At 49.5% G+C, this 23,459-nt stretch overlaps 1 protein-coding gene across 6 annotated transcripts; it reads right to left on the bottom strand.

The window, feature by feature from the left end:
- Positions 1–383: 383 nt before the first annotated feature.
- On the bottom strand, positions 384–22,208 carry SLC43A1 (solute carrier family 43 member 1). 6 transcript variants are annotated; one of them, XM_036764449.1, is made up of 15 exons: positions 21,803–22,208; positions 20,001–20,167; positions 14,904–15,090; positions 12,131–12,186; positions 11,832–11,908; positions 8,817–8,909; positions 8,249–8,382; positions 6,421–6,599; positions 5,544–5,690; positions 5,366–5,401; positions 4,796–4,934; positions 4,136–4,277; positions 2,873–2,946; positions 1,597–1,720; positions 820–1,116 (listed from the first exon to the last, which is right to left on the bottom strand). In XM_036764449.1, exons 2-15 carry the CDS (start codon positions 20,152–20,154, stop codon positions 976–978), a joined length of 1,683 nt encoding a protein of 560 aa, XP_036620344.1. In that variant the 5' UTR covers positions 20,155–20,167; positions 21,803–22,208; the 3' UTR covers positions 820–975. The 6 variants fall into 6 exon arrangements, with proteins under 6 accessions (XP_036620349.1, XP_036620344.1, XP_036620346.1 ...); XM_036764451.1 differs by lacking the exon at positions 21,803–22,208 and adding an exon at positions 21,599–21,686; XM_036764452.1 differs by lacking the exon at positions 21,803–22,208 and adding an exon at positions 21,551–21,590.
- Between the last annotated feature and the right edge of the window lie 1,251 nt (positions 22,209–23,459).

Raw genomic sequence — 23,459 nt, 5'->3', positions numbered from 1 at the left:
GACTCTATGGTCCAGTCAACCTGGTCTCTATGGGATTATTCCCTATGGTTTTCCCAGCACACAAAGAAGTCTCTCATGCCTGGGATACAAACTTCCCACTTGAGAGGGAATTTTTGCAAGCAATTTTCCAAGTTGTCCTTATTACAGTGAGTGATAGGGAGAGAATAAGGTGAGGAGGAGCCAGACAGAGCCCTGAGGGGCACAGGCTGACACCCAAGGCATTTGTACACTCTGAGTTCAGGGCTCAGCTGGGGCTGTGTCCCATTTAATGCCAAGGAGTTTGGGGGGTGGGGAGTGAGAGTGGTGGGGAAAAGGGGTGGGGAGAGCTGTATGTGGGAGGTTCCCAGGTAGCAGCTCTGCCCTGAGGCACAGACACAAGAATCTCTTGCTTCCCTTTTTATTTCCATTGTGGCAACCACAATGGCAGCAGCCATAGCAGTAGCGACAAGGAGGGAACCTGCCCTCCCACCCTCAAAGTCAGGCTCCCCTTCTAGCTTCCGGCCAGATACCCATCTTGGGCCCAACCCCACAGGCCCTGTGCAGGGGATGGGAGGCCACCCCATGGGTCTCGTCTCCAGAAATGTCTGTCACCAGGATGGCACCTCTACCCATAGAGGTCAGTGGGTAGCCCTGGCCCTAGGCAGCCTTGTGGTTTCAAGAGAAAAAGAAAACAAGTCTTTCCACTCTGAATCTGCCATGAAGCCCTCTAGCCTGGCCTTCATCAATGGAGCATTTCTGTGTGGGTTTTTTTTCTTTTGGTGGTTGTTGTGGGGTGCTTTGTTTTTTTTTTTTTTGTTTTGGGCTTTTTCTTTTTTTGGTTTTGACTTTTTTGCAAGTTCCTACAAAAATAGAACTCATGTATTTATAAATCCATGTCCCGTGGCTATGTGCATATGTTGCAGGTAGAAACTCCAAGCTGGGGCAATTCCTCCGGTTGTTCCTGGGGGTACCAAGTGGGGGCACTCCTTCCCCCAACTAGGCAACTGTTTCTTGCAAATAGGACACTTCTGGAGCCTTCCAGGAGTAGAGCTTTTTCTGCAGCTTTGCACGATAAAAGAAGAGGTGGGTGGGCAGCAGGTATCCCAGTAGGGAGAAGAAGAGCAGACCCAAATTCACCTGAGGGAAGGGAAAGAGGTAGCACTCATCAGGCACAGAGGTAGCATGTACAGGGGTAAATCTGTGAGACTGAAGAAGGCCTGGGTTCAAAAACCAGCTCTGCTCCTTCCTCTTTGTGTCACCTTGGACAGTTCCCTTTCTTTCCCTGGACTTCAGTTTTCTCAATGAAATGGTGGTCTAACTAGCTAACAAGTGGTAAGCCTTAAAGGCCACCTAGTCCAAACATTTCTGGCACAAGTGGAAAAAAAACCAATTTGTCCAAAGTCTCATATAAAACAAGCAGTAGCAATGGAGGAACTCAGGTCTTGACACTTGAGATTCAGAACTCCTTTCACCCCCATCACCAAACCCAGCACTAGCTGAACCTCTCCCTCAGCCTCTTGGAGAGGAGGAGGGCCAGAGGAAGTGAAAGGCTACAGCCCTTCATTGAGCACCGCCTCCCCATCAGTAGACCTCCCCCCACCAGTTGCCCACTCTTACCCAGAAAGGGTCTCCATGAAGAGGTCCCAACATTACCATGAAAAGAGGCTGTTGCAAAAGGGCAAATATGGCACTGATTGTAGACTGCAGGCCAGTCAGTGTCCCAAAGTGATTAGAAGGAAACCTGTCAATTAAAGGGACCCAAAGCCCCTGATTCATGCTTTCTCTCCTTCAGTACAACACAATTCTTTGCCCCTTCCCACCCCCTATACAACCTCACACACATGTACTCCAATATTATGGAGCACAGCAAGACAGTGACAGCTGAATTATGGTCATTTGAAGGAGGCAGGAATGTTTAGGGCAACCTGAGTCAAATATGACCTCAGACATCTACTAGCTGAGTGACCCTGGGCAAGTCACTTATCCCTGTTTGCTTCAGTTTCCTCATCTGGAAAATACTCTGGAGAAGGAAATGCAAACCACTCCAGTATCTTTGTCAAGAAAGCTGCAAGTGGAGTTAAGAAGAATCTGAAATGACAGAACAACGACATTAACAACACTCTGGAGAAGAGAAGGCAAGGGGAGGCAGTGGCCTTCGGATATCTGAAGCACTGTTGTACAGAAGACTTTGTTCAGCATTCCACCAACAGGCAGAACCGTGGCCCATAAGGGGAGAAAAATCGGGATGCAAAATTGTATCACAAAGTAGGCATTGAGCTCAGCATAGGATCTAGTATCAACTCTGGCTATTGAGCAAGGGTTGTGAAAAGAGGTCATGAGCTTCCCATGACTAGCAAACATTGAGTGACCAGTAGTCAGGGATGCTGGAGAACCGCTCCTGAATTAGGAGGTAAGCTCTTAACCTAGGGACTCAATGAACTTGGTTTTTAATATTTTGCTATATGTATTTGAATAAAACTGGTTTCCTTTGTCATCCTGTATACTTTGTCCATTTAAAAATATTATTCTGAGAGGGGGTCCCCAGGCTTCACTTAACTGTCTATTTCTAAGGGGTCCCATGACACCCACCAAAGGTTAAGAACCCTGAATTAGAATGTCTATTTAGACCAGCAAAATATGAAGTTCTATGAGCTAAAATTCTCTCTGCAGGAGGAACAGGGAATAGTGGAATACACCCCCACTCATGGGATGATCAACATTAGAGCTTGAGGAGACCAGAAAGTTCATCCAGCCCATTTTACTGATGAGGAAACTGAGGCCCAGGAAGCAAAAGGCAGCAGCCTAGCAACATAGAGGCAATAAAGAACAGAGTCTGGAGCCAAATCCAGATCCCCAAAGCCAGGGTTCTCTGTATTCTACCCCAGTGACTTACACAGCAGCATAGAGTCCCCCACAGGCAGAGTGGTAGAAGCCTCGAATCACTGTGTGTAGGATGAAGGATAAGAGCTGTGAACAAGAAATCGAAGAGAGAGACAGGTTTGTTAAAGCTGAGATACAATGGGGAGGGAAATGGGAGCCTGACTTGGGTGGGACAATCACTCTGCCCATGCGCTCCTAACCCAAACAAGTCCAAAGAGACATTCCCCTTGGAACTGACATGTCACATGATGAGGATGTGGAGAAATTGCCCCATTGGGAAGGGCAAGTGGATGATAGTCTCAAAGTGACTCAATCATGGCACTGAAACCACTCGTTCAGGTCTTCAGCACCTCCCACCTGAACTCTAGCAATGATCTCCTAAGCAAATCAGAGTTACTACACATCAATGGCTTTGCGCACCTTGGAGCACCACACGAGTGCTAACTGATTATTACTGTCACTGTTCTGCCCTCTCCGATCCATGCTCCACATGGCCACCAAAGTGACGAGATGGAAATCTGTCAATGAAAAGCGGCTAAGGGGGGCAGGCAGTGGAGAGAGTGCTGGAGGGAAGCAACATATCGACACGAAAGCAAATTTATCTTTTTGTGTAAGACGTTAAAAGTTATTAGGATATAAACTCATCTTTGTGAGCTCACTGAAAGCACCCTTGGTGCACCCTAGTAGCAGATAGGATGATGGGGATGATTTTCACTCAAGGGTGTGCTGGATGGCAGAGCCAATTGTAAAATTTTCAGAGTGAGCATTTACATATTGGAAATGGACAAACATTACAAATTAAGGCTTAATTTGTTTATTTGTTGATTGTTTAGACGTAAAGTGATGGGGGAGATGTTAGTCGTGTAAATTAAAGGTAAAAGTGTGTCCTGGGTACAATTTTTTTCCTGGGTAGCTGGCAGCCAGAATATCCCTTTGTGCACCCCACCTTATCTCCCCCAGCAAGGTTTGTGTTTATAATTATTATTGTTGTTGCTATCATTATAATAAGTCTAAGCCCCTAATTTATCAGATAAGGAATAGGAGGGACATATTGCTGAAGTGACTGCCCTAGGTCACAAAAGCAACAAGTGAGAAAGCCAGGATTCACACCTAGGCCTTCCAACTCTAAGCTGAGCTCTCCTTTCACTGAATTGGGTCTTTTTCAGGATCCTCCACACCTGTTTAGACCCAGGTTGCCTGCTAGAGAAGTAAGGTGTTGGCCCATAGCACTCATGTCCCAGGGATGGGGAAGGACAAGGGTGGTGGATAAGGTTACCTGCACATGTAAGCTGTGGATGAGACAGGTGACCCCAAAGACCACGAGCAGAGTGTTGGTCAAAAGAAAAGCATAGATAGCATTGGTGAGTTTCTGGATCTTTCCGTAGCGAATTCTGGTCTCCTTCTTAGCAATCCCGTCCCTGTCAAGACCAAAGAGTCACCCTGGGCTCTGGAGATCCTTCTACCTCCATGATGGGGGCTGGAGGGTAATGGAAATGGCCTACCCATCCTTTCCTCTAGGCTTCCATGATTGAGTCAAGGAGGCTCATCAGCTTGTCTCCCACTGACCAGCCTGGCAGGCAGAAGTGCTCCAGAGCTTGTCAAGCCTTATCAAGACAGAGCCCAGGATGGGTGGATCCCACACAGAGAAGGCAGTAGCATTGGGGTGAAAGCAAGAAGCCCTTGATAGAATGGAACCCCACCAGCAAGAGCAGCAAAGAACAAAGACTTCATTAGCCCTGGGCAAGACTGAGATGTCCAGCTCCAACAGCCCTGGGCTGTTCCTACTAGGCCTCCTGCATGATCAGCTCTTTGCAAGAGTGGCCTGGGGATGAAGGACATAATCTCATTGCTAGAAGAATAATAAACTGCATGGGAGTTCTCCAAAAGTTAAGTCCATCCCACCCCAACTCCAGGTAAGACTCATTCTCTGGGTCACCTGGTCTCTTCTAGGATGTTGGCATCACCAGGAACATCCACACATTCCTTGATTCGCCAGTCCATGATGTAGCCAATTAGAGGACAGGTGAGGAGGCACAGCAGCTGCATAGCACCAAAGACGGAGGAGTAGAAGCCAACTGGCATCGGCAACAGGAAAAGTAGGATAAGTCAGTGAGGATGCACCCCCTTGGGCATTGTTCGCTCTGCCCTGGCATGGCAAAGGAGAGCGGCAAGAAATCTTTGATCTGACCAAAATGCCCAAATCCTCCAGGATATCAAGGTCCTATTAAAACTAGAGAGATTATCCCTAGAATTGGGTGGGAGAGCCAATGCAGTTGATATAGGAAGCATGCTCAGCACACTCTTCTGTAAAATGTAAGAAGTGGCCAAGTCCTTCTATCTCTGACCTTTTACGTTCTACAGCCCTGCCCAGCTCTGGTACTTGCTGTCCTAAGATTCCCTTCTAGCTCTGACTTTCCAAGGTCTAAGGACTCTAACACCTATGGCTTCATGGCTATATAAGATTCTGATACCCTCACGTCCTCTCACCCCACCTAAGATGACATACCTTGCTCCTTCATGTAACATTCCTCCTCCTCTGTTTCTGTAGAGAGTTGGGAAGGGGAGAAGACAGAGAGACATAAACACAGAGGGTTGAATAAGGGGATGAGCAGTTGAGACACCCCTTCCCTTGACCCTCTGTGTCTTCTCCCATAGCCTCCCTCCCTCCCAGGAGAAGTCCTCACCCAGTTTTTGGCCGCCAGTGATTAAGAATTCCAGCATCTTGTTCATGGCAGCCATGTAGAAAATCACCCGAAGTTGGGTCATACCCATGGTAAGGAGACTCCAGAGAAATATGGGAGAAAAGAGGCTTTTCCGAAAGGGGACAGATTCTGCAACAAAAAGGAGCCCCTCCCTGAACCCGGATGGCAGGATCCCACCTGCCACCTGCCTTCCAGCCCCGATCTTCCACCTCTTCCCTTCCCTGCCTCCTACCTTAGCCCATACAAGCAAGCGGGACAGGAGGACCTGGACGCCTCTCTGGCGGTCTTTGGACAATTTGTCTTTGAGGCAATTCCTCCTACCTGATATCCATGTAGCTAGGTCTTCATGCCTGGAAGGCTAACCCTGCTCTTCCTTCAAGGTCTACCTCTATCATGAAGCTTCCCCTTCTTTCTCTTTCTCCCTCCACCACTCCTCCATCTCCCCAAGGTGGAAGGGTTTTCTCCCTCCTACTATTCCTCCAGCATTTTATTTTGTTATTTTTCCCATCTCACTCCAGCCCAGAAACAAGGGTCTTGGCATGAGTGCAGGTCCTAGTGTCCACCAGCAGAGGGACCCGTCAAGCTAGGCACTAAGGTACCCACTCCCGGAGACTTCGACCAGAGTCCAGTGATGCAAGCAGCCCAGGGATTGCAGGGGTCTGGGAAGCAAAGCAGCTGCAGGAGAAAGCAGCAGCTGCCAAGAGCTGTACTGACGACGCCCAAAGGCCTTGTTTCAGTGCCGGAGAGACCCCATCCACCCAACCCCTTCCCAGTATCCATGCACAATCCTGATACAACAGTGCCGCCTGAATTTCCAGGGACTCAGCTCTTGTATAAGACTTGGGGGATCTGTACTCACTCTCAGGAGTGGCAGCCAAAGTGCCTTCCACCTCTTGAGATAATGAAAAGAACTCCCTTTCTTCCTCTGCATTTGGGGTCTTCTGGTTCAGTTGTTGACTCGTGGTAGTAACATGGACAAGAGAGCGATCGCCGGTCACCTTGTGGTCTAAGGCCAGCCCATTCACCTTGATCTTTTTCCTGAGGAAACAAGAGATAGAGGACATGGGAGATTCGAGCTCATGGCATCTGAAACATTACTCCTCTAAGAAGCCATCCCTTATTCTAGATTCACACAGAATATCACACAGCTATAAGGGAACTCAGCAGCCATGAGGCCAGCTGGTCAAACCCATGCCTAACAAGGAATCATCGCCATAACATTTGCACAAGTGGCCGTATAACCTCTGCTTGAAGACCTCCAGAGAAGGGGAACCCACCAACTCTCAAGGCAGTCCATTCCAGTCTGCAATGGGGAACAGAGACTGGACCTGTGACTTCTCTGGATTACGGACTTCCTTATGTCAGTGCAGGTCAGCACCTTCTCATTTTAGAGCATCATCTAGGACCCCGAGAGGTGTGGTTGGCAAAGGATCCCAAGCCAGTAGGTAGGACTTGAACCCAGGTCTTCTGGCCCTAGGCAGCCACTTCATTCAGTTTGGGATAGTATTACTAGTTAGGAAGTTTTTTTTCTTTAAACTAAGAAAAATTTGCCTCTGGACCTTCTACCCATTGCTCCTCTTTCTGTATTTAGAGGGCAAAGAGAATACATTCAATCCCTCTTCCATTTCTTTCTTTTTTATGAGACAATCCAGGTTAAATGACTTGCCCAGGGTCACCCAGCTAGTAAGTAGCTGAGGCTGGATTTCACCTCAGGTCCTCCTGAGTCCAGGCCTGGTGCTCTATCCACTGTACTACCTAGCTTTGCTTATCCTCCTTCATTTCTACCACCCCACAAATACTTAAGGAGAGCTATCATTCTCCTTATTAAGTCTTCTCTTCTCATGTCTAAATACCCCCATTTCCTTCAACTGTCCATCATATGGCACGGATTCAAGACCCTTCACCAACTGATCACTTTCCTCAATCATGGCCATCTCGTCAATGTCCTTCCTAAGATGCGGTACCCAGAACTGAACATAACACTGCTGATGTAGTTTGACCAGGGAGCCATTCAGAGGCATACATCACCTTTGAATTCCTAGAAACTCTGCCTTTCCTAATGCAGCCTGAGATTACATTAGCTTTTGGGAGGCTGCCATATTCATTCATTCACTGCACAAGTATTTATTAAACGCCCGTTCTGTGCCAGGCACTACAGATACGGAGGCGAAAAGGACCTAATCCCTGTCCTCAAGGAGCTTATACCAAGCATGTCGATAATTCATAGGAGCTTGCAGACCAACCAAGCCCACTATGCCCAGCTCAGGTGTCTCTACTTGGCACTCCAAGATTTTGCAGAGAGCACACTAGAAACTGAAATTGTTTTTATATGTTTATGCTTGGCTGGCCCTTCAGAGAGAGAAGCCTGTCTTCCCTTCCATAGGGATCAGAGGATTTTTATTTGGACAGGACCATAAAGCTCATCTAGTCCAACCCCTTGGATTTAGAGTCGGATAAACTGAGGAAGAAAAAGAGGAAGTGACTTGACCAAAGTCACACTGCCAGCAAGTGACATCCCAGTGTCCAGTAGAGTGCTATGAACCCAGGGCCCAACCACTGCTTCCCAAACCCAGTGGGTCTTCCTTCCAACCTTCTTTCCAGGACAGAGAGAGGGAAGAGGCTTCATTTGTCTCTCCCCAGCACACACATACATACACACACACACACACACACACTCACACACTTACATGTAATTGGCCTCCTCTGGGGCAGGGAAGGCTTCACTGGGCCAGTTGAGGGCACAATTGAGGAAAATGAGACAGGCCAGAGCAGACCAGGTAAACATGATGACTACAAAGGACACACCAGCATCGTAGATCAGCTGCAGCATGAGACAGAAGACAGAACAAAGGAGTCAAGAGACCTAGAAAATGTTGGAGGTTGTCAAAGTACTTCCTTCTCAACTACCCAGTGCCAACATCCCAGTCATTGCAGCACACTGTCAGGATTTTATGGATGAGGAAAAGTGATACTGCTAACGGCTGTGACTTGCCCAGTGAATCACAGCTGGGACTCACATTCAAGGTCTTCAGGTTGAGTGCTCTTTGCACTAGCCTACACTGCCTGGTTTCCAGTCCCATACTTTTTTCCCACCAACCATAATCTCTCTAAATGGTGTGTGGAGGGGGCCTCTGATCTTTGAACCCCAGAAGTCCTGTAAACAGAGATACCAGCCCCTATCCCTGAGGGCAGGAAGAACAGGTCCAGGCTCCTCCCACTCTATCCGAACCAGCTGCTGGAGGGGACTGACTCTACCTTAACTCCAGGGAATGTGATGGCCGACGATGCATAGGAACCAATCATCAGGGACATGACGGTGGATCGAAGGTTTCCAAATATGTTGGGCAGCTGAGGGGGGAAAATGCATAGATGAAGCAGCTTGTTAGAGGCTCCCTCCACCTGGAGAATCACAGATCCTGAGAGCTGGAGGAGATCTTGGACATTCGTGACCATCCCAGGATTCTGTGATAGAAATGACCTGAAAGGTCACTGAGTCCACCTCCTTCACTTGACAAATGAGGCCCAGAGAAATGCAATCACTAAAGGGCACCCAGCTGAGGAATAACAGAGCTGGGATGGAATCCCACATCTCCTGACTCCCAGTCCTGCCATCCCTCAATGAGGCACTCTTGGTTTCTAGCCACTTCTCTCCCTAAGGCCTCCAGACTTTCATTTCAGCATCCAAGGGCCAGTGGAAGGTTGACTTGGCAATCCTGAGCCCATGACAAGACTCTCCAGTTGGGCTGCGCCAAGCAGTCTTAAGGGTCCTTTCCAACTCAGAGATTCCAAGATTCTAGCCCTAACACTTTTACCACCCCCACCCCACAGCACATACATATATACACACAACCCAGCACTCCCACCAGCTGCTACAGGGAACCCAGCCTGGAGGGGAAGTCTCCCACCTGCCAAACCTTCTGCACAGACCTGACAGAAGGGACGGTGAAAGGGCCTAGGAAGGGATGGGGAGGCAAGAAGGGGAATTTATAGAATCATAACATTAAGAGACAGAGTGGGAAGAAAAAGAAGAGGCTGCTGGCCCCAAATGGTGGACTCTTCAATCCCCAGCATACCAGGTTAGGTCAGGATGACTGGACACACATAATCAGGTAAGGTGAACCTTCCCAATCTATTGGTGATAAAAGTAAGCCAGTTCCCCCAAATCCCAAGGAGTCTAGGCCATCTCCCAAACCTTATCAGGGAGACGTGAATCTAAATATGACTAATGTGGAATCAATGATATTATCGGAAACATGCATGCGCCAGAATGAAGAAGGTAGGAGTAGTCTTCATAAAGTCTAGAAAAAGGTGAGAAATTCACAGAATCTCAAAGTGTCAAAGTTGGAAAGGGCCCAGGCCACAGAGCACAACTCATACCTGAATGACAATTCTCTCTACAATATCCCAGTCCCCACACCGAAGAAACAAAGTGGTCATCCAGCCTCTGCCTGAAGAGCTGAAGGGGGTGGGAGCATAGTGTGAGCTCCCCAACAGGCATTCCCGACTTTTTTATACCTCTCTTTATTAGGAAGCTTGTCCTGACATGGAATCTAAACCTACCACTTTGACACCTCTAGCTGTATGGCTCCTAGCTCTGTCTTTAGGGAGTGAGTTCCTTACACAGTCCCAGGAAAAGGAGGCTAGGACTGTGATGGAGGTGCTTAGGCTGGAAACTTAAACCAGAGTTTAAATGCTTCTGATGATCTTCCCTCTACTCCTACAGATCTTAACACCTCTCCCCACCCCTCCCAGAGCTTGCACTCCGTGGGCTGGTACAGCCTGCAAAGATTCAAGATCACCTCCAAGCCACGGAGAGACAATGAATGGGAGAAGGACCTTAGGGCAGGTTCAGTCAGGCCCCAGGGGAAGGGGAGAACAAAGTCATAGTGTCCTTTCAACCTGTTTCCTCTCTTGTACCCCCAGATGAAACTCTAGGGGCCTTTCCAAGAAAAAGGGCTGGGAGAGGGTGGTCTAGCTTAAAAGCTAGAGACCTGGGAGCTCTAGAGCCTTGGGAAAGGAAATGGTGGTAAGCTGGCCACCCACACTGGGGCAGACGTTTCCCTGGTTTCCTGTATCTGAGAGGCCAGCAGCCAGGAGTATCAAGAAAGGGTGCCAAGGTCCCCAAAAGGAGGGACTTTGCAGGCAAGACCCATGTCCCTCAGAATGAGGGGAATGCCAGCTCGAGACTTCCCCAAGAGTGGGAGGGAGGGCCAGCCCTGGCTTCCAGTTGGCTACGGGCTTTAGCAAACAGTGGGTCGGCAGGCACAAGCTGTCCCAACACAGCCGAAACCGCTGCCGGTGCAAGAGAGAGAGGGGGAGGAGTGGTGGAGGAGGGAGGGGACACGGGGGCGGGGCCGTGGAGCGGCGGGGCGGGTGGTCCAGTCCTTCCATTGGTCAGCGGCTCCCTGCGGGGGGTAGGAAGGGGGTGGGGTGTGTGCCTGAGGAGGCCTGATGCAGGAGCCAGTTATCAGGCAGAGTTTCCTGGCCGGGGATAGGGGCCTCCTCCTCCTGCCCCCAGGGGAGGATACCGGGATTGCGCTCGACCCCTAAAGTCGGGACCTGGGGGAAGGAACAGGGATTGAAAAGAGAAAGGGGGAGGGGAGAGGATGTGGACTGGGAGAGGAAGGAGCCAGAGAGCAGTAAGGTAGGGGTGGGGGTGGAGGTGGGGATGGGGGCGCGGAGCGGTGCAAAAGGAAAAAGGAAGGGAAGGAAGAAAGGTGGGAAAAGGGAAAGGAGGGAAGGAGGAAAGCACCCAATCTTGTGCCCTGGAGGCAGAGGTGAGACGGAGCTAAGAAGGGACCAAGACCGAGGCGCATGGAAGGCTAATCTGGGTGCCTTTGGCTTCATGCCCCCCACGCCCAGGGAGCGAAAGGGAGGCTGCATTTCACATTCCCGGGAGTTGTGCAATGTCCCGGGGCAGGAATGAAATGCTACCCCCTCGGGGTGGGGGAGAGTCCGCCCAAAGCACCGGGAAGAGCCAAAACCACACAGATAAACATGGCCCCGACTGAGCCCCGCCAGCCTGAGCTCTGGCTCTCTGACCCGCACAGACACACCTCGCCTAACCCCAACACACAGTACTACCACCCCTCCTCCCGTCCCCCATCACACACACACACACACACACACACACACACACACACACACACCCCGCACCACCATCACCACCACCACCACCACATCTGGCGCAGCTACATTATTCCCTTGGCTCCCCTTCTAGGCTGTACCCCATCACCGCCAAGCAGCTCCCGGCAAGGGCCCAGAACTCACAGTGAGCGAAGTGAAGGTCAGACAGATGCCACCGAAGCCATTCAGAGACAAGGCCAGAAAGATGAGCGGAGACAAAACTAGGGGCCGGATATAGAGAGCAAGGTGTGAGAGCAAAGTCGAGGCAGCACGTGGAGAGGGAGGGACAAGTGCCACCTCCCATCCCAACCTCAACAGGCTTCTTTCCCTCCAGATATCTGCAATATTAGGTTCCCAGGTGGGGGTCCACAGCAAGTGGAAAAGTGGGACTGTGCCCCGGGAAAAAGAATAGGGATGGGAGACCTTGGAGGCATCTTGCTCACCTAAGGGCTTCTGAGAGGCCAGAGCCATCAGGGCACAGGAAGCTGCGAAGCTGGAGCTGTGGAGACAAGGGGGATCATCCTTCTGTCATGTTTTACAGTTTGCTAAAAGCTTTCTTCAATACAACTCTGTTGCTTTAACTGATCAGTCTAGACCCACAATCCTTCTCCTTTGCTCTAGTGCCCCCTGCTTACTGGTCATCTCCATTAAATAGCTGTCCAAAACCAGACCCAGTTATTTATTTTCTCTTCTTTCTTTTTCTTTGTACAAGAGATAGTTCTCTGAATGGAAGTGGGTGGGACAGAATACTTAGAAATGCAAGTGATGTCAAGACAAATGCTATCAATAAGATGGTTTATTTTCAAAGAAAGGATGACAAGAGAATCATGGAGATAAATTCTGCTATTCCATTCCCATCCCTTAAAGAAAAAACAAACTAAAAATAACTCATTCTGCTCACACCTCACCCTGAAGTAGCTTCTTAACTTTTCTATTTCTGTTGAGGATGCCATCCCCAAACCTCACAGTCTGGTCCTGAACTCTCTGTCACACCATATATCCAATCAGTTGCCAAGTCTGGTTGATTCTACTTTCACATATCTCTCACATCTGACCCCTAAGGTTCTCATCACTTCTCACTCTGACATTAGAAGGCACTGGTCTTCTAATTGTACTCCCATCCACCCAAATCAAGTCTCACCTTTATTGGATCCATCCTTCATCCATAGGCCAAAGTAATATTCCTAACAGTCTGATCATGTCACTGTCCTTCCCCTACTTAAGAACCTCCAGCAGCCCCCTTGTGCCCTTAGGAGAAAACACAGACTTCTCTTTGGCATTTCAAGCCCCTCTCACTGCAGACCACCTTGCTGCACATTACCCTCAGGAATTCTACATTCTAGCTGATCTGCCTGCTCTTCCCTATATGAGGCATTCCATCTCCCACTCCCAGGCTTTGTAGAGACTCTCCCCAATGTCTAAAATGCTTTCTCTACTTCTTTTTTTTTAGGAACCCCTGTTCTCTTTAAGGTTCAGCTCAGGTGCTACCTTTCCCCTTCCCCCAGCTGCTAGTACCCTCCCCCATGATTATCCGTGTATGTGGTTTTTTTTTCCTTCTTCCCACCAATAGGATGTAAGCTCCTTGAGGATGGGGACCATTTCGTTTTTGTCTTTGTATCTTCAGTGCCAAGCCCGGTGCCTTACAGAGGGTGCTTAATAAATGCTTGTGAATTGACTCCATCATTCTCTTTAGCAGTGGAAGGGGTAGTGAAGATCATCTAGACTGACTTCCCTCCCATTTTACAGATGAGGAGCCTAAGGCTTAGAGTAAGAAGGGCCCTTTCTGGTCCAGCCCCTTCATTTAACAGATGAGAGACTGAGGCCCGAGAAGGCTAAATGACTCACTCAAAACCATGCAGGTAATAAATGACAGAATCAGAACTTGAGCTCTGGTCCTGACTTTTTGTTGTTGTTGTATGGTCATGTCCAACTCTTCCTGACCCCATTTGGGATTTTCTTGGCAGAGATGCTGGAGTGGTTTACCATTTCCTTCTCCAGCTCATTTGACAAATGAGGAAACTGAGGCAAGCAGGGTTGAGTGACTTGCCCAGGGTCACCCAGCTAGGAAGTATGTGAGGCCAGATTTGAACTCATCCATCCACTGTACCACATTGCCTCTCTAGGGTTAGGTTGGAAGGATTCTTTTCCTCCTCAAATGGAGCATTTGTCTGCTCTCCCCTTTGTCCTCATTGCCGTCATCATCACCACCATCATCATCGCCGATGGATAGCATTTATGGATCTTTAACTTCTTTAAGGTTTCCCAAGTATTTGACATACATTATCTCGTTTGATCCTCACAACAACCGTGTGTTATTATTATCCCAATTTTATAGAAAGGTTATGTGACTTGATCAGGGTCACCCAGTTAGTAAGTGCCTGGGGGAGGATTCAAACTGTGGTCTTACTGACTCCAGGTCCAACACTCTACCCACTTCACCACTTGGCTAATGCCCTCCTCAGATTGCATTTATAACACGGACATGTTATATTCCCCTCTATTAAATTGTTGGCACCTGGAGAGAAGGAAGTCATCACCCCTCCCCCACTTCTCTAGCATCTAGAACAGTATCTTCCACAAGGTAGGGCTTGATAAATCTTTAATTGTTCATTGTGGCAAGTCCAGCTGGAAAACATGACAGGTTTCATCAGTTGTCTCCAAGGCACCTGGAACTCTATGCTTTCAGAGAGTTTCATGAATTTCAGAAGCCAAAAATTCATTGCTCCTTCCCGGCTTCATTCTCTTTGACCTTTCTTTTGCCTTGAGTCATTTTCCAACTTATGGGTTATCTATGTATATGCCTCACCCCACCTAATAGATTATAAAGTCCTTAAGGACAATAGTAGGTAAATAAATGTTTGCTAAATTGAATGGGATCCTCTGGTAGCCAACCTCCGGCTGACAAACATCCCTGAAATACGTTAGTCCGGTCTTCAGCCCAGACACAATCACTGTGCCCATATCTGAAGCCCATACCTTAGGTGTGGGTATTACTAGTCCCCCTTTGCAGCTGAGATAACTGAGGCTCAGAGAGAAAAGAGAATGCTCCTACACAAAGGTGCAGAAGTGACTTGATCACCATCACACACCTTGTAACTGAGAAAAGGCTCAAATCCAAGCCTACTGACCAAATGCACACCGCTTTCTGCGAACAGCTTTGGACGTCCCTCTCCAGGACCCCCTCCCCTGGATTGCGCTCCCCTTCCCCTTTTTTACCTGCCAACCAGGCGAATAGGCCGGGGCCCAAATCGGTCCATGAGAATGCCCAGGGGCAGGGTGGTGGCACTGAGAACAAAGGAGCCGATGGTAAAGCCCAGGTTCAGCATTTCCTCCTGGCTCTCACAGGTGGGCCACTGATGCTCCATAGGATGCTGGCTCTCACTACTGTTGGTGCCATTCTTCTCTGGGGAAGACAGGAAGAGGCATTCGAAGACTTGAGGAAACATTACAGCACTGACTATATGCTTGGCACTGAGGGCACAAAGACCGAAATGAAGAATCCCTGCCCCCAAGAGCTGACATTCTTCTGGAGAGAAACCACAAGTATACAGAGAAGCAAATACAAGACAGATAAGGAAATACAAGACAACTGAATTTCCTTTTCTCCGACGTCAGTTTAGTTTGGCATTCCTACTGGGGAGAAAATGCTCTGACCGGCAGATGTGAGGATGGTTATCTTTTTGGAAGATGGTGGTTATCTTTTTCAGCACAAACTTACACATTGGCCCCTTGGTTTATTAGTCAGGCTTTTATGAGCTTAGTTTGGATAATTCCCTATCTCCCTCCCCCAGCCTGCTACCCCCCTAGCCCCAGTGCCCAAGAGACATAAAATAAGGAATAGGGTTCCTGAGCTTGGGTGCTGCCAAGCAAACCAAGTTGCAACCAAACCATGAGGGTGAGAAACCACTTTTAGGCCTCTGCCCATGTTAATTACAACTGAAAAGAACATTCAGGTCTGATTTCACACACACACACACACACACACACTTTGCAGATAAGGAAAGAGTCATCTTCCTGAGCTCAAATCTGGACTCAGACACTTCCTAGCTATGTGACCCTGGGCAAGTCACTTCACCGTGTTTGCCTCAGTTTCCCAATCTGTAAAAATGAGCTAGAGAAGGAAATGCAAACCACTCCAGCATCTTTGCCAAGAAAACCCACACAGAGTCATGAAGAATTGGGAATGAACAACGACAAAGTGAGTCCCAGGAAGGGCAAGGTACCTGACCTAAATCTCCCGTCTTCCAGCTGGGCATCTTTCTACCAGATCCAATTGTTTCTTCCCTCCATATTCATGCGCCAGCTGTACCTGGTAAGCACTCACTCAGGAACACACACATACATACACATATGCACACATATATACACATATGCACACATATACACACACACATACACAGGCATACCTACATTACAATTGTCCTCAAGTACTTTTTTTTGAGTGGCTACCTGCCTTATCTCCCCACCTAGACTAAGCTCAGAATCTCTGAGCTGAAAAAGCTCCAAGGCTGGGAGCACACCCCTCCCAGGCTCCACCTGATAAAGGGATGCCTTCTTCACCCAGCCTGAGACTGACAAGCTCTAGTGAAGGGTGCCTTCCAGTCTCGATGCATCCCACTTTGGGCCAGTTCTAACTTCTTGGCTGCTTTTTCCCTTCCATGCATCAAGCTGAAATCTGCAGCTCTGGCCTTCCACTCACTGTTCTTCAAGTTTGGCCTGCTGAGGTCAAGCTTGTTGTTCAGTCTTTTTTCAGGCATGTTCCACTTTCCGTGACCCTGTTTGGGGTTTTCTTGGCAAAGATACCGGAGTGGTTTGCCATTTCCTTCTCCAGCCCACTTTGTTGTTTGTAAGTCATTTCAGTCATGTCTGACTCTTCATGCACCATCCAGCTGCCCTTCCAGCTCATTTTACAGATGAGGAACTGAGGCAAACAGGATGAAGTGACTTGCCCAAGGTTACAAGCTAGGTTTTTGAGGCTGAATTTGAACTCAGGAAGACGAATCTTCCTGACTCCAGACACCTTGCGCCACCCCCGTCCCAGCTGCCCTGAGGTCAAGCAGCACTCACCTGATCCCTTCTGTATGTTTCTACCACCTAGTACAGTGCTAGGCACACATGTGCTTAATAAAAGGTTGGTGAATTATATTTTGAACCATATGGTACCATATCCATTCTCCCCCAAACTCTGAGTAACAGAGTCACTTTCTGCCTTGGGCCCCAATTCCAGCCTGACGGCATTGCCTCAGAGAGAAAGCACCCAGCCCCAAAAATGAAAATGGTGGAGACAGGGAATGTAACATGGAAGGATAGAATTGGGGAAGCAGGGGGGGGTGTCGTTAGGAAGTGATGATGATGGGGTTTTTACACATTTATGTACATAATATAATCACCACATCAGTTCTGATTAGAGAACACCCATGAACCTGGCCCAGATCTAGGCCCTTCTAAGTAAGCTCCATAGCATGCATTCTAGTCATAGACAAGACCAGGTTTCCCTTGATTGCACTCATTATATTTCTATAATAATGATGCCCAACATCAGACAGTGTTACCGGGGAAGCTGCAAGATGTAGTGGGAAAATTCTAGGTTCTGAGTCAGAGGACTTGGGTTTGAATCTTACCCCTCACCTCTCAAGGCCTTGTGACTGTGCATAAGTCACTTCCCACTTGGGGAAAATGAGGGGCTCTGACTAGATGACCTTTCAGGTGCCCTCCCATAGCTCTGTGATCATGCTGCTTCCCCCTTTTTAACATGTCTCCTCTTATCCACTCAGTGTGAGTTCCAGGAGGAGCTCCTGGCACCTGGAAGGCTACTCTTGCTCGAAGACCACAGCACTCTGAGATGCGAGACAGCTCTTAAGGCCATTCCATGCAACAGTGTGGCTCCATCCTCTGTCCCATGGCTGGGGGTCCCCAAATGTCTTGAGAATGAGGAAGAGGAGCACCAGGAGGGGTGAGCCTGGGTGCCTGACATCTAGACAGCCCAAGGGAACATCAGGCACCAGGTGAGGAGTGCTAAAAAGGGCCCAGTAGCTGTGTCTTTGGACCAGGGACTTGGGAACACACTCTCATACTCTGGGGAATAGTACTTCTACCCCCTTCTCCTAAGCTCTCCCTTCATTACCCCTTTCCTTAACACACACACACACACACACTGCAGCCCATATACGCTCCTAGTTACCTGACTTTTTCCCTAGGCCCCTATCACTCCAGTCCAAGCCCCAGCCCTCCCTGCCCAACCTGCCCTCTCCCACTGGCACTAGTTGGCAGTAACATTGCAGGCAAGCAGCCAGTGCTAATCTCTATCACTCCTCCTCCTATCAGCCTGCAATTAGTGCTGGGAGTCAGAGGCAAGTCTCCACCCCACCTGCTCTTTTCTCATGTAACCCCAGGAAGTGCTTGGGCAACAAGATCAGAACCCCCCCTGGGTGGGGTAAGTGCTGTTGAGGTCTTACAAGGAGGAAGATTAAGATTATCACACACACACACACACACACACATACACACACACACACACACACACACACACACACCCCTCTAGGGGGCTTTCTGACAGGAGAAGAGGAGGGAGTTATTTTTTCCCAATATCCAAGGGGCAAGACCCCTGCTATAGCAGACCTGGACTGAAGAGGTTGGGTATGAAGTCATTCGGCTCCAGACTCAGGGGATCTGGATTCAAATGCTACCTCAGATAATTACTATCTGGATGACCTGGGACAAGTCCCTTAAAGACTCTGGACCTCAGTTTCCTCATATACAAAATGAGAGGGGTTGGACTAGTTGTTCTCCGAGGTTCTTTCCTTCCAGATCCAAATCTATGATTGTATGAGGTCAGTGAAAGGCTGGCTAAAGGGTGCCTATGGAAATGAACATAGGATTTAGAGCTGAAAGGGCCTTTAGAACATAGACTGTCAGAGTCTTTGGGACCTTGGAGATCATCTAGTATAACTCCATCAACCTGATGAGGGAACTGAGACCCAGAGAAAGGAAGTAACTTTCTCTGGGTCACATGATTTGTAAATGTCAGAGCTGGGATGTGAACCAAGGTCTTTTGACTCCAAGTCCATTTCCCTGTATCTTGTTGAGTGGTCCCAGTCTGGGAAGGGGCAAAGTGAGAGAGGGACTGATGGACTAGTCCCAATGAACTGTGCTGGTCCATGTTGATTTCCAGAACAGAGCTCCCCTGTATCCAAAGTTCCTTCCTCACCGGGGATACTTGCCCTTCCTAAAATTACTAGACTATTACCAGACTTCAGGTCCCACCAACCCCAGCTAGCTCCTAGCCCAGTCCTTGTCCTCTGGGGGACTAAGGCAGGTATGCAAATGCCCTATCCTAACAAGTGTTGAAATTCACAGTCCCTACCTGAGCTTCTGAAATACATCGAACTTCCAGACTGAGACTTTTCCCAGCTCCTGCAGCTACAGTGAAATCCTCTGAGCTCATGTTTGGGCACTGAATACAAAACCAGTCAGATTTGCAATGCGTTCTCCACTCAAGCATTAGAAGAGGTAGGCAGTACAATATTATTAGCTGCATTTTTCATGAGGTATTTCGGAAAGCTCAAAAGTCACTTGGACAAGGTCACATAGCTAGAAAGTGGGGGTGGGGGGATGAGGCTGTCTAGTTTTTCTTGCTGTGTCTTGCAGAAACAAAATCTATTTCTCTAAGAGGGATTAGTTCTGGTGGCTTAATATCTGAATCAAGCAAAACAGCTTTTCAAAAGCAGTGTCTCATATCTAACTTCACTGGCCCTCACAACAACCCCATAAACAGGTAGTCAGACGTTGCTGTTTACTCAATTAGTCATGTCTGACTCCTCATGACTCCATTTGGGGTTTCATGGCAAAGATAATGGAGTGGTTTGCCATTTCCTTCTCCAGCTCATTTGACTGAGGAGGAAACTGAGGCAAATGGTGAAATGACTTACCCAAGGTCACACATTTGGTAAGTTTCTCAAACTGGGTTTGGCCCTAGCTCTTCAGGACTCCAAGGCCAGTGCCTTCTCACTCTTTCTTCACTCATCCCCATTTCCCTTCAGCCTCCCTGCCCTCAGCTCCTGGGGAATGTCATCTTATGAAAATTAAAGGAGATAAGAAAATTATCGATTTCGAGCTGGAAGGAATGTGGGAAGCTATCTAGCTGAATGACTTGTCCAAGGTTACACAGTAAATTAGTAGGAGAGTAAGAATTTGAACTCAGGACCCTTGACTCAAAATCTGGCCATCTTTCCACTGTACCCTTATCCATCTGTGAAGTACCAGAAGTCCATGAAGTAAGAGCTGAAACACACCAGTTACGATTTGGCCACTTACCTGGGCAAAAGTGGGAATAGAAGCCTTCCTTCTGAAGCATGATGAGCAGGGAGCCCCAGCCAAACAGTACAGCAGAGAAGAAGAGGTTCTCCACCATGGCTGTGCAAGCCATCCACCATCTCCGCCGATAGGCCTGGGCTAGTGTGGGGGCCATGCTGGTTTCTAGGCTGCCAAGGAACAGGGCAGTGAGTACGGGGCCTCTGAGATCAGACTTTGAGTACCCTTGGATCATGGCAGCCTGGTCTTCCTTCCTCCTTTCCGATAAAGAATCAGAGGCCACACAGGTACCCTCAAGAGCTTTTACTCTGGTCCTAAGGGCCTGGGATTCCTGGACAGTGCCAAGGCAAGGATGGGGTGGATTGGCACTGCCAGGGCTGCACAGGGACTTCTCCAGGACTCCTTCTGAGATAAAGGCAGTCCTCTGTGCCTGCTACTGGCACTTGGCCATTCCCCTCCCCCCAGGAATGATGGGGTCTCCCCAGGTTTCTGGAAACTTGCCACCCTCCTCCCCCTAGGAATGGTCAGATCTCCCCAAGTCCTGGAAAACCAGCTGCCCCCCTTACGGGATGAACAGCCTAGTGTCCACAAGGATCAGCAGGGGACAGAGAGAGGGCTGGGGCCACCCACATCCCTGCCTTCCAACTCCCTCTCCCAGAAGCACCCCCAAAAGGCAAGTACAAAGAGGAAAGGGAAGTCGGGGAGGGTCCCGGCCCCCTCTTCCTGTTGTCTCTTGGCTATAGCACCTTCCTCCAAGTGTGTTCCCTCCTGCCCAGGTCGTCTCTCCCCACCCCTGTGCTCTCCAGCCCCCCACCACAAGCCCCTTCCTCCCCCACAGCCCCCGCTTCACCCAGGGATTTCTCCCTTGCCCTCCCCTCGGAGACCCGCGCGTCCCACTGTTCAGTTTCCCTGGTTAAGTCTGCAGCTGCCACGTGGATGGGGACCCAACTTGGGTTCCTCGCCTCCTCCTCCCCCCACTCTAGCCTTCCTCCCCCTATCCCAGCTCTCCTACCCCCCCCCAACCCCACTCACCCCTCTGTGGACTCCCCAGCCTGGTCGGGCACCCAATACCGCTGAGCCAGGGAGGGGGCTTGGGGCTGGGGCAGGAAGTCTGTCAGCCGCTGACTTTATAAGGGCGGTTGGACCAGTGTGAGAGACGCAGAGAAAGACTAGACCGCGTGTGTGTGAGTGAGTGAGTGAGTGTGTGAGTGTGAGTGTGTGTGTGTGTGTGTGTGTGTGTGTGTGTGTGTGTGTGTGTTTGCCAAGGCAGAGAAATCCAGTAGAGAAGGAAAATTCCCCCAGTTTGGGCCACCAGTGCAAGGCGGGACAGGACAGTATGGGGTGGCGTGGAGGCGGGGATGGGGGCGGTGGGGGTGGGGGGGAGCTCAGGAGGCTGGCCTGAGACAGAGTTAGGCCCGGGGGGGGGGGGGGGGCAGGGCAGCCCAGGGAGGGCTAAAAGGGCAGAGGTGGGAGAGAAGGAAGGTGAAGAAAGGGAGAAAAGAGGCAGCAGCGCATGATAGAAGGTGCCCACCCCCACCATCCCCCCTCCCCACCTTCATGTCACAGAGAGCAACCAAACCCAGAGAGGGGCAGGGACTTGCCCAAAGTCACACAGCTCAGAAGCAGCAGACGAAATGGGATTCGAACCCAGATCTCCCGACTCTCTGCTGCGAGACGGAAAAGGTTGAAGGACAGGACAAAGGGAGGAGGTGAGTCAGCCACCCGGGCAAAGGGAAAGGAGGCGGGGTCATCGTGCAGCCTGGTGGGCGGGGGGAGTCTACCCCGGGGCCCGCCTATGCCGCTACCTCTTGGAGCCTGCAGCCCACCCTGGCTCTCCGCACTCCCCTGCGAGTCGAGTCGTTCCACAGTCGGGGGCTCGCCCCCAACGCCTCCTTGTCTGTCTCCCTGTGCTCTACGACCGTTCCCCAGCCAGGCTGTCCCTCCTTGAAGAGTCCGGCTGAGCTGCCTTCTCTTTTTAAAGGCACCCCTAAGATCCTGTCCAAGCCGGGCTAAGTGGTCAACAAGCCGATGGGAGTGCTAAACCCTGCTTCAGCCCACCTCTGAACATGATGTCAGGGAGCCCGGACCGGCCCCCATGCCCCACGTTTGACCAATCGGACATTAGAGGGTTGATAGCGGGTACACATACTCCTCCCAGTCTGCCCCATGAGACCTGGAGCTCATTAGTCATTGAGATGCTTCTCTACCCTCTTAGTTCACTTACACCGACACGTGACCTTCCCTCTAGTTCCAAACCGTTCCCCACCCAGAGCACACCCCAGGAGTCGACATTCTGGGTCCCCAATTTCAAAGTCTGCTTCACCTATTTGCAAAATAAAGTGACCTCAGACGGGGAAGGTGGCCCTCATGCAGAAACTGCTGGGGGTGAGGGGACCATGAAGACACTCTGCTCTCCTCCCATGAACCAAGGAAATATTTTCAGGCCTTGAATCTTCTTCCCATCGTCCCTTAAACTTTTCAATATAATTAATACTGGAAGTATCACAGGGTGCTTGCTGGTGCTAGGAGCTAAGTTAGGGTTACCGGTGCAAAGCAAACAGCCCTTTCCTTCAATGGCACTGGCTTAGAACAACTTTGACCACAGAGAAAGGAGCCGCCTAACCCACCTTTCTAAAACAGGCACTTCCCTGGGGTCAGACCACAAGTTGGCTATGCCAGAAGACCCAGGAGCTATCGCTATTCCTCATCTGCTCTTCCAGATGGGTCATATTCCAAAGCGCCCCATCAAAAACAGTGCCGAGAGCCAGCTTGGGCCACTATCAGAGGAACATTTGACATTTCACTCTTCTACACTCCAGTAGCACTTTGTTTCAGTCACTCAGAGGGCAGCATCCACAGACTATTTCGGAACCATTGCCTCTACCACAATGGAAGCTCCCTGAGGGCAAGAGCTGTGGTCTCAGGGGTAATTAACTGGTGCTGTCCATTTGGAGTTACAAGGATTTACAGGTTTTCATCCCAGGTCTTGGCCACTTACTTCCAGTGTAACCTGGGACAAGTCACTTCCCATTTGTGGACCTAAACTATACCTCTATAATGGGCAGGTTTGAATATATTAAGTCCCTGGCAGCTCTAAGTCCTACGAACCTTACTAATTTTTGTATCCAGCCCATAACAGGGAATCAGAACACTTAAATGTATTAATTGCCTGGAAAGGATCACATGAGGAACCAACCTAATGACACATCATGTCACCACGTTAGGCTAGGCAGGGAAGTCAGTTAGATCTTTAAAACCTCAACAATCCTGGGAGAAATATATCCATTTTCTCACTCCTCCCAGACCTAAATAATTCAAAGCTCTGGATGAGCTGATAGCGCCATCTGCTGACAGAAACCTGACCCTGGTGCCTGTGTGCACTTGGCAGGGCAGAAATGGAATGCATGGGAAAGAAACCCTTGCAATCCAAACTACATTCTTCTCTCCAAACCAGCTCTTCCA

The sequence above is a fragment of the Trichosurus vulpecula genome, chromosome 6, assembly GCF_011100635.1.
Source record: "Trichosurus vulpecula isolate mTriVul1 chromosome 6, mTriVul1.pri, whole genome shotgun sequence".
Taxonomy (NCBI): domain Eukaryota; kingdom Metazoa; phylum Chordata; class Mammalia; order Diprotodontia; family Phalangeridae; genus Trichosurus; species Trichosurus vulpecula.
This window is presented reverse-complemented; position numbering and strand designations above follow the sequence as displayed.

Bases quoted from the DNA above. Each gene is read 5' to 3' on its own strand.
- SLC43A1 (XM_036764449.1), bottom strand. From the start codon at position 20,154: ATGGCCCCCACACTAGCCCAGGCCTATCGGCGGAGATGGTGGATGGCT. The intron at 6,600-8,248 runs GTAAGTGTGTGA...TTGTTTCCTCAG, and splicing joins CCAGAGGAGGCCAATTACAT to GAAAAAGATCAAGGTGAATG. The intron at 1,117-1,596 runs GTAAGAGTGGGC...CCCTTCCCTCAG, and splicing joins TTCATGGAGACCCTTTCTGG to GTGAATTTGGGTCTGCTCTT.